This window comes from Rhynchophorus ferrugineus, unplaced genomic scaffold, assembly GCF_030347505.1.
Source record: "Rhynchophorus ferrugineus isolate W39M unplaced genomic scaffold, kcgeb_rfMv2 rfM1, whole genome shotgun sequence".
Taxonomy (NCBI): Eukaryota; Metazoa; Arthropoda; class Insecta; order Coleoptera; family Curculionidae; genus Rhynchophorus; species Rhynchophorus ferrugineus.
In genome coordinates, this window is record NW_027472580.1 from 33,837,400 (window position 1) to 33,850,202 (window position 12,803).

Genomic DNA, 12,803 nt, shown 5'->3' on the forward strand with positions numbered 1-12,803 from the left:
ATTTTATCTTATTTACTATGTATCTTCATATCTTTGTCACTTATTGATGTACAATAAAGTATTACAAACATTTTTTAATAATATTCAAGTTTATATTAAAATATATATCAGAAATAATTATTGGACAAATCTTTAAATATTGCAGATACAAGGACAAATTTATCACTTACCGAGGGCGCTGTTACCACTACCAGATGCAGATCATCAATTTTTACAAATTTATTTTATGGGAAATTCAGATGCGGAAGTTGATAATCAACAGTGAACAGAACCATTGTCCAAGAATTACAATTAAGTAAACAACAATTTAGTAAACATGTTCTAAATAGGATTGGATCGGATGCCTTCTGACAGCCATAATATTGTCATTCATTTAGGTGTTTTATTTATCGATTGAGGCAGTACGAAGTCTACCGGGTCCGCTAGTAATTACATATTAAAATCGGATAAAAATATAGTTGCAGCCAACTAGCTGCTAAAACTCGAATAGATGCTATATTGGATAAAACACGAGCTAATTTAAGCAGTATCAACTTGAAAAGACTAGATTTCCTGGCTCATAAAGACTCGGCTACAGATATTGAAGCATGATATCCCTACTTTAAATAAAGAAGATTTTATGTTAATCATAAAAAATGACGGACAATATGGAATGTTAAAAGAATATAGCTCAAAATGTATACGTGTATATTCTATGCATAGGCTTAATGCATATCGATTTGAATTACATTCCTTGCTTTTCTTGAATGAATTGAGCTTTTCCATGCTCTTTTTGCATACCGAAGATATTCGATGAGGAAACAATGAAGATATTTGTTTAGTGATGTGCAAGATATATTATTGAGTAACTTAAATTTCAACTCGCGTTTCAAATGAAGTTTTAGGTTAATTTGTTAGTTCCAGAATATACATTATACCTTTCAAGTATACGAATAATTTACAAGAACTATAGCTTTAGTTTATTATTATAGAGTTTATATATTGATAAATAATTTCATATTGTTTTTTTTTGCAAAATTATTTTAAAATGAGAAATGTTTATAAATAGTCTCATATTACATTTTCTATATTATAGAGGTCAAAACATATACCAAAACATTTTAACTTGGGTCTCAACAGAAATATTAGGTTGTTAACTTTTGAATTCGAGATCATTTATTCTATTTATGTTAGATTCTTCGAATATACATATAATTTTTAACAACTCGCAACGTTGCAAATTGAAATCCTTGTGGGCATGCGGAGATTCTCCAGAACTAGACCCTTGTAAAAAATGGGAGACTTGTTTAAGAGCGAGCACAAACCACACTACTGGCTCAATCATATTATAACAAAAATTAAACGCCTATGTCTAGACATCTCGCTTATTTTTCACCCTACATAAACACGCCGTCTTGTTTTGTCAACAATCAAGGCCGTATCAGTCGCGCGATATAATACATGGATCGATATAGTTTTTTGGTTTGTTTATCGTCATTCCAGTCTCAACACGATCACTATAAAACTGTTACATTAAGCAAAAGTCATATTAGAGTCCACTGGGAATAAAATCGCGATGTGGAGCTTTCGCAGGTGTGCTTTTCAATCGGAAAAGGCGGAAAAGTGGCTTATTTATGTTTCCTGGCGTAATGAGTGCGGGGTTAGTCACCGGACCGGTACCGGCGCTGGTTCAACAACAAAAGAAATCGCTCGTCAGCTTCAGAAAAACGCTAATGCGGAAATTATTGTCCAGCTTTTACCCATTAAAGTGTTCTTTCGGCGGCCGGCCGCGCCATATATCTTGCTAATTACAATTGCGGCATTTTTTACGATGATTTCGTCGTTCCACTTTTAATGCTCAACCGAGATTGCCTACTTTTGTATTTTGTCGGCTGTAAATCGAGAGAGAGATCATAATCTATCTACGCATACCGATCTATTTGCTGTATAAAACACGATCATTCAAGTTGGCCGGGCACGATCTTAATTACTGGGCGCTGGACAAATCCCTAAATAAAATATGCTAAATAAGCCAAATTGGCGAAAAAGTCCTCTTAATTCAAATTGTAATAAATACATGTTAAAATTTCCATTTCCGATATAGGCAACCAAACAGACAATAATAATAAAATCCTAATCAATTTGAAATTTTATGTTATTCTACTTATTTCCACAATATTTCTCTCCTAGAAGACTTAATATGCATTACACAAAGAAGCTAATTCAGGAGTTATTAATTCATCAAAATCAACAGAAAACTAAGTCCGGGCTTTGTACCTAAAATGCTTCATATCTTATCTGGTTTCACGTTTAGAGATTTAAGATATAGGTAAATAATCGAAAATTTGGAGGAAATGACACATTTATATATTCAATATATTTTAATACACAGGCATTTTTTTCTACTTAAAATAAATGCAAAAATTGAAATTATACATATAGAATAGTGAAATGAAAAAAGTATATATATTCAATGCAATAGCCTTCATTATTATACTTTATTTATGTTATATTTCAACAAGAGACAATAAAGTGCCCGTTGTAAACAGCAAAAGAACAAGGTAAATGTACATTTATTCTAGCACCAGTGAACAGTTATTAATACTATTCCATTTTCAGAGATTATATTCTCAATCACATGATCTTAAAAATAAACAATTCACATAATTTGAAGAACAAAAACACATTCCTAAAATAATTATTTGAGAAAATTAAGCTTAAATAATTTTATATTGTACGTTTGTTATGTCAATACATTCTAACCTGAAAATAATTGACACAAATAAAACCAATATTTACTTTACTGATATGATTTTTGTTTAAATTTAATGCGACTATGCAGATATTGATCCGATACATCCATACATTTCACGTAAATACTTAAAACTGTGTCAAAGAAAAACTAATTTATTGTAATTTTAAAAGGTTATTCCCAAGTGCTTTACAAGGAGAGATTACTCTACGAAAATGGTCAAATATTTAAATCAAGAAGAAGCTATTAATATAGATCTGGAACTATTTAACCAGTATAAGTTCTCCGTGGATCAATTGATGGAGTTAGCGGGTTTGAGTTGTGCTACAGCTATAACAAAGTGTTTCCCTGTAAACAATATTTCTAATAAAAAAACATTAATATGTTGTGGACCAGGTAAAGTTATTTTTATTTAATATATTACCACCTATTATATATGTGTATTTTAAAGGAAATAATGGTGGCGATGGATTAGTGTGTGCCAGACATTTGAAACTATTTGAATATAATCCAATAGTATATTATCCTAAACAAACTAATAAGGAACTATATCACAACCTTGTACATCAATGTACATCGATGGATATACCAATACTAAAAGTGAGAAATTATCATAACATGTTTTCTGCCAGAAATATCAAACTAATTTTTTTAGTCATTGCCCTGTCTTGGCAGTTTTGAAAATGATTTTGGTCTAATCGTGGATGCTCTTTTTGGTTTTAGTTTTAAACCCCCAGTTCGAGAAGAATTTCAATCAGTAATTGATTTAATGAAAACTACTTCACTACCCATAGCGAGGTATTCTCATGCATTACATGTTAAATGATTGTACTAATATATTACTCTTCTAGCATAGATATACCAAGTGGATGGAATGTGGAGAAAGGGGAACCAGATGAGGGTGGCATTAAACCAGAGCTTCTTATTTCTCTTACAGCACCTAAACAATGTGCGTCTTTTTTCAGTGGGACTTTCCATTATCTGGGTGGTAGATTTGTTCCTCCAAAATTAGAAGAGAAATACAATTTAAACCTTCCAAAATATCCAGGGACTGAATGTTGTGTCTCATTGAAAGATTGAATTTGAGATAAGGCATTTTTTCTGAACTAGATATAATGTCATTTTTTAAATAAAACAAGTGCTTACTATTCAAATTACTCAATTATTAGAAGCATTTAATAAGAAATATCTTTGTAAAAACTAAAGAAAAATGTACAAGAACTAGATGATGGTGTGTTTGAAAAAGTGAGTAAAGGTTTTGCAAGATTCTTTCATTAAAAATTGCAGAATTAAATACTTGAATAAAACAAATGCTTATTAATAACATAACTTGATTATTGATTGTCATATAAGAATATTCTAAAAATTACCAAGCTACCATTGAAAAAACTTTGCTGAACAATCGAGCCATCAACTGATAAACAGGCATAAATATCAAGCCAACAATCATAAAAATAATAAAAAATATAACTGTAAGTTCAGCAAACAATATAGCTCCTTTTATAGCGCGATCTTTGTTGTCAGAGGTCTCTACAATATCAATCATTTTATCCAGGAAAAAACGGACAAAATACACCAATCCATCAACAAGTGGCATCAAATTCCATAACATAACTAAAATGGTTATTGCAGCTGTATATGCCTGAGTGCACAGCGAGGTAACTAAAGTAACAAAGGTTATTTCTCTAAAAAAATTTAAGGGTAATGTTGGGATACAGAATTATAAATTATACGCAACTCGTTTCGAGATACTCCACGTTTTTCTTGATAATCTACAACAGGATCTCTGATCAAATTAAGAGTATATAAAAGTCCTGATTTAGACAAATGCATTTTTAATGGTGTTCCACCATCAGCACCTCTATCAACATCTATGCCAGCTATTGTTTCTGTAGTCATAGCTTCTGCTGGATAGTCTACAAAACTATATAATTCAATTTTCCAGTTAATAAGAATTGACAATTTTAAAGTTACCTTGAGGAAAGGATACTCTCTGAGATGTTGCAGTAATATTTTGGTGATATACTGAATCGGAAACTTGGATATTTGGATCGGGATAAGCAGTTGGTACAATGGGAACTTTTGAAGAAATAGGTGAAGATGTAGAAACTATAACACCTAAAATGTTGTTTTAATTTAGGGCGAACATTATATACCTATAGAAGCAAACCTGATATGTTTTGATGTTGAGTAGCAAATACTGGTGAACCAGAGTTTAATGTTCTATTTTTTAATTCCTGTAAACCTTTTTGAGCTGCACAAGATACATCTAAAAGAATGGAACTTAATATGCTAATTAAGGAAACTGACATATTTTACCTTTACTTGTCATTGCTCATATGTTACCACAATGGTAGCATTCATTGCTCATGAATGTTTGAATATATATACTAAAAACACTTATATGAATAAATTTAATAATAAAAAAAATAAATGTCAAAAAATGTATATTTCAAAAATATCATCTCAAAGTAACTATGGTTTTTTAAAAATGTCATTGAATAAATTGCATATCTAGAATCAATTTAGGAACTTCAATTGTCTTCAGATGTTCATTTACAAAATCCAGATGGGTAGGTTGTTTCTAAAATTAAAATTAATTGAATAATGCCTATTGACATAATGTTTTTAATTACTGTTAATTCATCCTCTTTAAAATTCAATTTGATGAAATAGACACCATCTTCTGAAGAGGTAAGACCATAATATGTACAGTCACTAATTACATCACCTAAATTTTCATATAAAAACAATTTTTTTAAAATACTGAAAGGGAATATCAGGTTTTTACTGTTATAAGCAACTGACATGACTTTTAAAGTTTGCCTAAAATATGCTACTTTAATATAAAATACTATTAAGATTGGTGTATATTACTTTCTTATTTCAGGAAGATGTAAACATACAACAGCTAATAAAAGCCCTGAAAACTGTTTCAAAATTTTACAAACTCTGACAAAATTGTTTTCAAATAAAGCCAGTGATGCAGATACCGCTAATTTAAATTTTTTTGTTCTAAAATATAACATTAATTATATCAATAATCTTATATTATAGATGAGTTTTACATACTTAAATTGGGATCGCAACCTTATTGCTCTAGATAATGCATCAGTATTGCCTAAATTTAATAAAACGTACAATGCTTCATAATATGGTCTACTTTTCTGGATTTCTTCATAAGCTTTGTTACAAATTTTTTTATGGTCACATTCATCATAAAGACATAATAATCTTTTAATACATTCTTGAAATTGTCTTCTATGTAATACTGGATCAAAATTAGATATACTCTCATTACAAGATCTATGAATATATGTTAGAAAGTGTTAATATCAAAATGTTACAAAAATACCTATATGATGCATAAGCATAAAAATTAACAATGGGTTGTAAGATATTTATACAGTCAACAACTGGTAAACTCTGAACAACCATATCCTGTCTTACAGAACGCAATCTATCAGTTATAAAATCACATGTAACATTCCACGGTACCCTATCATTTATAATCACACTAGAAGAAGTTAATTTCAAAATACTATTTAGTTATAAACGGTAAGGGTATTTAATACTCTTTAAGTAAATAATGCACAGTCTTTAATAAGACAGCTGTTGGTCTTAATTGCTTTGGATCTTGCATGCTTTTTCCAGCTGCAGATCTACTAAAACTCTTTACCATTCTTTTTGAATACATTTCCGATTTATTATTGTTATCAAAATTGGGATCTACCTCTAAAGTGTGTACAAGTTTTTCTTTCACTCGACTGGAACAACAATTAATGTACATTTCATATAAATCAAAAAATATATTTTGATATGCTTACAAAGTGATTTCATCTTTTGGGCACATCTCCATACATTCTCCTTTGATAAACGAATGTAAAGAATCCATCTTTTCACTTTCAAATAATATTTTAATTACAGAATGTCTACCGCATACTTTAGGTTCGTAAAGTAAAATATAATAGGAAAATCATAGAACCATAGAGTAATATTTACTCTATTCATAGAATAAATAGTACATTTCCATATTTCGCGAGGTTAATCAAAAATATCTTCTTCTTTTAATAACACCACATTAGGGATGCCGAAAATTACTATAGAACGAAAATCGATAATTTTTTCAAAAAATATCAATACTTCTGACCGATATATTTGTAAGCCTATATTTTTCAATATTAAAAAAAAATTCAGGATATTTCAATCAAAATTGAAAGTTGAAAAAAAAACAAAATTGATTAGTGAATTTGATATTTATTTTCAAAGGCTTATTAAAAATATTCCTAGATTTTAAAATATTGCTTAGTTGGTTTTAGATATTGTTTGGGACGATATATCAATATTTTTATTTTTTCAACAATATCGATTAGTTGGTGCAAGAAAATTCGATATTTTTTTTCTCGGATATATCGATATTTTTCTCGACGCCGACACCCTTATATCATATTATAATAGGTGTTTTTATACTGATTAATCAAATTATTTGTTCAATGTTGCTTAGATATAAGATACAATTCAAACAATACCAGTATCAATAAATAATATAGTTATTTATACTTTATTACCTATTAGTAATTAATAATGTGTTAATTACATATATTGCACAAATATATTATAATTTCGAATTATCATGTTTATTACGTGCTCCTCTTTAATATTTATTAATCAATTAATTATTAATAAATATTTCCATTAATTTTTTAATTAACTGATAATCATTTTTTACATCTTTTATTAAAACGCATACTAGTTAGTGGTCTATTAATTATATTATCATTTTTAATATTGCTCAATCTAATATTCATAAAACATCTCCATTTTAAACTCTCTAGTTATGTTATGATAATTAAGGTCAAAAATGGAACATAATTTATTTTATTTGTATTAATGGTAATAAATACACTTTATTATATTACATTCTTGAATTGAATATAGTTTTTCAAGCAATTTGATTAACTTAAAATTAATCAATTAATCAAGTAATTAATTAAATAATATAAATATATTATAATACAGGCTGTAAATAAATATTATGAAGTTTTAGTATGCATTTAATGAAAATTTGGATACTAAAAAAAGTAAAACATATAAATCCTATATATCCTTTGGTATATTTATAAATATATATTAAAATATCTTTAATTATATTAAAATATTAAATTATGTTTATAATTATATTTTCATATTAATATAATATTTATATTTATAATATTAAAATATATTTAAATAAATATCTGTTAAATATAGTATTAAATAATCTATTGCAAATACATCCAATAATAATGTAAATAGTTTACTATTTTTCCAGTTTTTCAGCTCTTAAATAAAGAGTTTCGTTTGATTTCAACAGGAAGAACGTCGGATCTACCGTTAAAGGCATTTTGGTCTTAGGACTGATTGTTAAACGAAAATTCGTTAGAATACGTATAATGCCAATCTTAGACTGCATCAGACCAAATCTTAAACCTAAAATTCGATTAATTAGTACTAAATTTCTTTAAAAATTTCTTAATTCGTACCTATGCAATTTCTTGGACCTTCACCAAAAGGAAGATGAACGTAGGGATGAAGTTTAGCTTTATTTTCCGAACTGAATCTTTCCGGATCGAATTTTTCTGGGTCTGGGAAATATTCAGGATCTCTCCCAATACCAAGGGTAGAGATAACCACTGCAGTGCCCTTTTCGATGGTAACGTCGGTATCTCTTAGAGTGTAATCTTTTGTGCATATTCGCCCTAACGAAACTAGCGGTGGCCATATCCTCATTGCTTCTGTTGATTTGAAAATGGGTTAACTAAGTGATGTCACTGATATTTTATTTCAATAGAATTACCATCCACTACTTGTTGCAAATATACCATTTCGCGAAGAGAATCATATGTAATTTGACCATCATATTTTTTTAAAACTTTAACGATTTCTGTCCGAGTTTTTTCTTGCAATTGTTGGTTTCGAGCTAACTCATATAATGTAAATGTCATTGTAGTTGATGATGTATCAAATCCTATAATTAGGTAACGTTTACAGCTGGTAATTGTCAATTTTACTATAAAATGTACATACCTGCTATAAAGAATAGTACAGTATTTGCTACGATTTGATCAAAACTAACATATTTGTCGCTGTTTTGTGGTTCTTGATTCATGTCCATTAGCAGTTGTAAGAAATCAGGTCGAGAGACGTTGTTTTTTCTTCTGTAATCAATGGTAGATTTGACTATCATCTCAAAAAAATCTTGCGTTTCTTGACGCATACCTAAAAATTAACTATTTATAAAACTCACTCTCTAGTAATTTAAATAAGTAACCTTTCGTAGCCAACTTTTTTGCAAGTTCCGGGAAACTTCTTCCTAGAAATACGCGAAGAGCTAGTCCCGGAGTGAGTTTCTGGAATAGAGTCCTGCCATATCGACGAATATCGTTTAGGGAATCGTCAAAGCTGTTGCTTTCCACTCCGAACGCAACTGTCGATATAACATCGGTTGTAAAAGACGCTAAAACCTGTTACGGTATATTAATTAATACAGACAATGCTATTTTGACATCACACTCACTTCTCTGATGTCAATATCAAGCCCTGAACTCGTTGACTTCTTCATAAAATCTATCATGAAATTACTGCAACCCAACACAGTGCCAAACATCATTTTCATTTTTCCAGAGGTGAAGGTCGGCGTGAGTTTTTGTCTCAACGGTTTCCAGCCTGATTCCGAAATATTGAACAAATGAGTACCTTTGGGGTCGTACTTTTCGTTGGAGAATACATCACGGTCAATGAAAAATTGAAAATCCTGCAAAATATTTCTGTGTTAATCAAACTGTAATTTGTATATAGCTAGTTGAGGAGACCTACTTTCGTGAGAATGTCCTTTATGTACTCAGGATCCACCAGTACCAAAACCTTACGAGAAAATGACCAGACTCCACCAAATTTGTGGCCTTGCTTTTTGAACGCATCATACCAATCCTTTGCTTCACTAGCAAAAGCCGTGCTTTTTAAGAATATTCTGTTATTGTTTCCTAAAAATAAGGAGTGTTTTAATTTTTATTATTAACATATATGTTGCATGGATGTATGCAATAATTATTACTATTACTATTATGTCCTTCTTATTTCTAGATGTTTTCTTTTAATATGAAGTCCGGACTGTATCAAATAATTTTATTCCATTGCTTGTATGAAGGAACATACTGTTGTGAATGTGAATTCATACACACGCACAACTTTACTATTTATTAACTTTATACTGACTCAGAATAGAAAAAAGCGTTTTTTCCGCAAGAAAATGTCATACATTATTGCAAAATAAAATATCAAAATGTCAATAAAAAAAAATAGTAAACATCCTAAACTAAAACTCTTAAAATTGATGATTTTGACATTTCTCTGTATAAAATAATAGTTTTCCATTTGTTAAAGAATCAAAACCCATCAAATAGTTTCATTATATTCAAATTATCGGTTTTGATTTTAATTCTATAAAAATAATGAGTATAATACAACAACCTTATTAAGGCCTGTCCGCTGTTTTACGTCGATTTGCTGTTTCTTCAAGTGATTTATTTTCAATGGCAGTTGGCATTGCAGAGTTTTGAGCTTTGTCGAGTTGTCTTAATCGTTGTACAGCTGTAATTTTATTTGATTGAAGTTCTTTTATTTTCTTCTGATACACTACACACCCTTTATAGCTGGCAGGGTGTCCTTTTTCGTCTTAATCCATCCTAATCTTACTAATAAATTTAACAACTGGGACACGTTTAGACTTATAATATAGGAACAGATCAATTTAAACGTAAGACTCAAAACTATAGACGATCTTGAGCTGCCCCAACATCAAGAGAAAAATCAGAATATGAGGTAAATTACCCCCTTGAAATTAAGGAATTTCTTCGAGAAATATGTAAGTGAATAAAGCCAGGAAGCAGACAAATATTGCTCGTTATAGAAAGCAACTCGGAAATTTAAAAGACCAATTATTAGAGTACTGCCTATTAAAAATGATCAAAATGAATGGGTTCGACGCAACGATGAAAAAACTGAAGTATTCGCAGAACATTTAGCTAATTTATTTCAACCAAATGATATAGATACTACAACAGATATAAATCCTGTTGATCAGCTCGATGTAGCTGTAAATCTGATTTCTCCAATGGAAGTTGCTTGATTGTTGAGTTGATGATATTTCACCTGGATTATCAAAAGAGTTGTCATGAAAAGCAATAATCACGTTGACATATATATTCAATGCCTGTTTGAGACTGAACCATGTTCCAGAATGTCTTAAGGTTGATCGAATAATTATGCCTATAAAAACCATGACAAACCGGCGGAACAGGTAGGATCTTACAGGTCTATTTCTCAGCTACCTGCGATATCAAAATTATTTGAGAAACTGCTGTTAAAACGCATTAAACCTTTTATAGAAATATCAGATTTCCGGTTTGGATCTCGAAATCACCATTCGACAATCGACCAAGTACACAGTGAGTAACAGGGGTTGTTGAGAAGGTATTTGAAGAAAAGAAATACTGCCCTGCAATATTGTATGTCTCACAAGCTCTTGACCGGGTATGGCATTTGGGATTAATCTACAAAATAAGCAAATTGCTACCGCGGAACTACTGTCGACTGCTGGATTCATATATTTTCGAAAGAAAATTTAGAATCTCGCATGAAGGGGCATTCTCAACACTTTAACCTATTTCGGCTGGAGTTCCACAATAGAGTGTCTTGGGACCATTTCTATATCTGCTCTATATTGCTGATATCCCAACAACAAAAGAAGCAGTACTTGGAACATTTGCTGACGACACAGTTATAACGGCAAAAGATGTATCGCTATCTAAGGCCATAGAACAAGTACAAGTAGCGATCAACAAGATCTACAAATGGACTAGAGACTGGAAAATACAGCTTTGGAGCTATTAACTCCAAATCCGTCCATGTTAATTTTGCATTGAGGCGAATTGAGAAAAACTTAATTATATCACTTGACGGATGCCCGTTTCCTCAAGCAGAATCATCTAAACACCTCGGAACATATCTCGATGGTAGGTTAAACTAGAAACATCATGTGAGACAAAAAGCAGAGCAAATTAGACTCAAAGTCAAGCAACTGTATTGGTTAGTCGGAAGATATTATCAATTTGGTCTACAATCAAAGAGACTGGTTTATCAGTCAATCATAAAGTCTATTTGGACCTATGGTGTGCAAATATCGGGTTGTACTAAAACATCAAACCAACTAGTAATCCAACGCACGCAAAACAAATTTCTATAATTAATTATCAATGCTTATCACTACGTAACCAACGAAGAGCTGCACCATTATCTCGAAATCAAATGGATACACGAAGTGATCTAAGATTTCGCCCTAAAACATGAAACAATGTTGCTAAATCACAGCAACGTAGAAGCAATACAGCTTCTGAATAACACGCAAGAAATCAGAAGATTGAAGCGAACCAAGCAACACGAACTAGTTTAGTGTATAAGTGTATTTTTACGTTTAGCTTAAGTAGATTAGTTTTATTCTAATTTGGGAAATACATAATATACTGATGTATTATACCGTATACGCCTTGCCTGTATATTAATGCAAGTACAATAGAGCAGTAGTAATAAATTAATTTGTGAATTAAGATTGTACTAAGCATATCGAATGTAAGATGTAATTAATAAAAAAAATACAACAACGACCTTCACCACCAAAACCTTCACACATACTGTGATTGGCGATGAAGGGAAGAACCACTACAACAGGGGAAAGACGGATAAAATGTTGTATAAAATGATGGAAAATATTTTGATTAGTATATAATACCTAATGTTATTAGCAAAATATTTGGAGGTTAAAGATCAGAGTGAACTTTTAACGTAAATATTCCCATTTGAACATCCTATCAGTATATTCCATCACGCTTTGATAGTACGCCGCATATGAATCAACTTAGTATCTTGAGGAAAAACATTAATATCAATAACTTAAGGAAAACGATTTTTATTATTTTTACATATATACTCAATGCGTATATATTTCAAGACAAGGTATCAAAGTTCAGAAAATGTT

At 30.4% G+C, this 12,803-nt stretch overlaps 3 protein-coding genes across 6 annotated transcripts in view; 1 reads left to right on the forward strand and 2 right to left on the reverse strand.

The window, feature by feature from the left end:
- The window catches only part of Naxe (NAD(P)HX epimerase), a 43,232-nt gene extending 39,347 nt beyond the window's left edge, over positions 1-3,885 (forward strand). The window contains exons 1-5 of one of the 3 annotated variants that reach the window (XM_076419420.1): positions 2,415-2,540; positions 2,905-3,127; positions 3,183-3,331; positions 3,387-3,529; positions 3,583-3,885. In XM_076419420.1, coding sequence (XP_076275535.1) covers positions 2,947-3,127; positions 3,183-3,331; positions 3,387-3,529; positions 3,583-3,811 — 702 coding nt within the window. In that variant the 5' untranslated portion in view covers positions 2,415-2,540; positions 2,905-2,946 and the 3' untranslated portion in view covers positions 3,812-3,885. Of the gene's footprint in view, positions 1-2,414; positions 2,541-2,703; positions 2,852-2,904; positions 3,128-3,182; positions 3,332-3,386; positions 3,530-3,582 lie in introns of those variants that run through there. The other 2 variants (XM_076419419.1, XM_076419421.1) reach the window with 2 other exon arrangements.
- Positions 3,886-4,045: 160 nt separating this feature from the next.
- LOC143206734 (SAC3 domain-containing protein 1) lies at positions 4,046-6,785 on the reverse strand. 2 transcript variants are annotated; one of them, XM_076419409.1, is made up of 7 exons: positions 6,559-6,785; positions 6,307-6,498; positions 6,087-6,248; positions 5,804-6,037; positions 5,609-5,746; positions 5,368-5,557; positions 5,162-5,315 (listed from the first exon to the last, which is right to left on the reverse strand). In XM_076419409.1, exons 1-7 carry the CDS (start codon positions 6,624-6,626, stop codon positions 5,226-5,228), a joined length of 1,074 nt encoding a protein of 357 aa, XP_076275524.1. In that variant the 5' UTR covers positions 6,627-6,785; the 3' UTR covers positions 5,162-5,225. The 2 variants fall into 2 exon arrangements, with proteins under 2 accessions (XP_076275525.1, XP_076275524.1); XM_076419410.1 differs by lacking the exons at positions 5,162-5,315; positions 5,368-5,557; positions 5,609-5,746; ... (1 more) ...; positions 6,087-6,248; positions 6,307-6,498 and adding exons at positions 4,046-4,416; positions 4,470-4,647; positions 4,706-4,849; positions 4,902-5,000; positions 5,051-5,121 and having other exon boundaries at positions 6,559-6,681.
- Positions 6,786-7,771: 986 nt separating this feature from the next.
- Positions 7,772-12,803, reverse strand: part of LOC143199817 (uncharacterized) — a 28,281-nt gene continuing 23,249 nt past the window's right edge. Inside the window, exons 10-16 of the mRNA XM_076409938.1 lie at positions 9,587-9,753; positions 9,288-9,524; positions 9,042-9,234; positions 8,798-8,989; positions 8,568-8,738; positions 8,254-8,505; positions 7,772-8,200 (exon numbers count right to left, since the gene is read on the reverse strand). Coding sequence (XP_076266053.1) covers positions 8,031-8,200; positions 8,254-8,505; positions 8,568-8,738; positions 8,798-8,989; positions 9,042-9,234; positions 9,288-9,524; positions 9,587-9,753 — 1,382 coding nt within the window. The 3' untranslated portion in view covers positions 7,772-8,030. The remainder of the gene's footprint in view (positions 8,201-8,253; positions 8,506-8,567; positions 8,739-8,797; positions 8,990-9,041; positions 9,235-9,287; positions 9,525-9,586; positions 9,754-12,803) is intronic.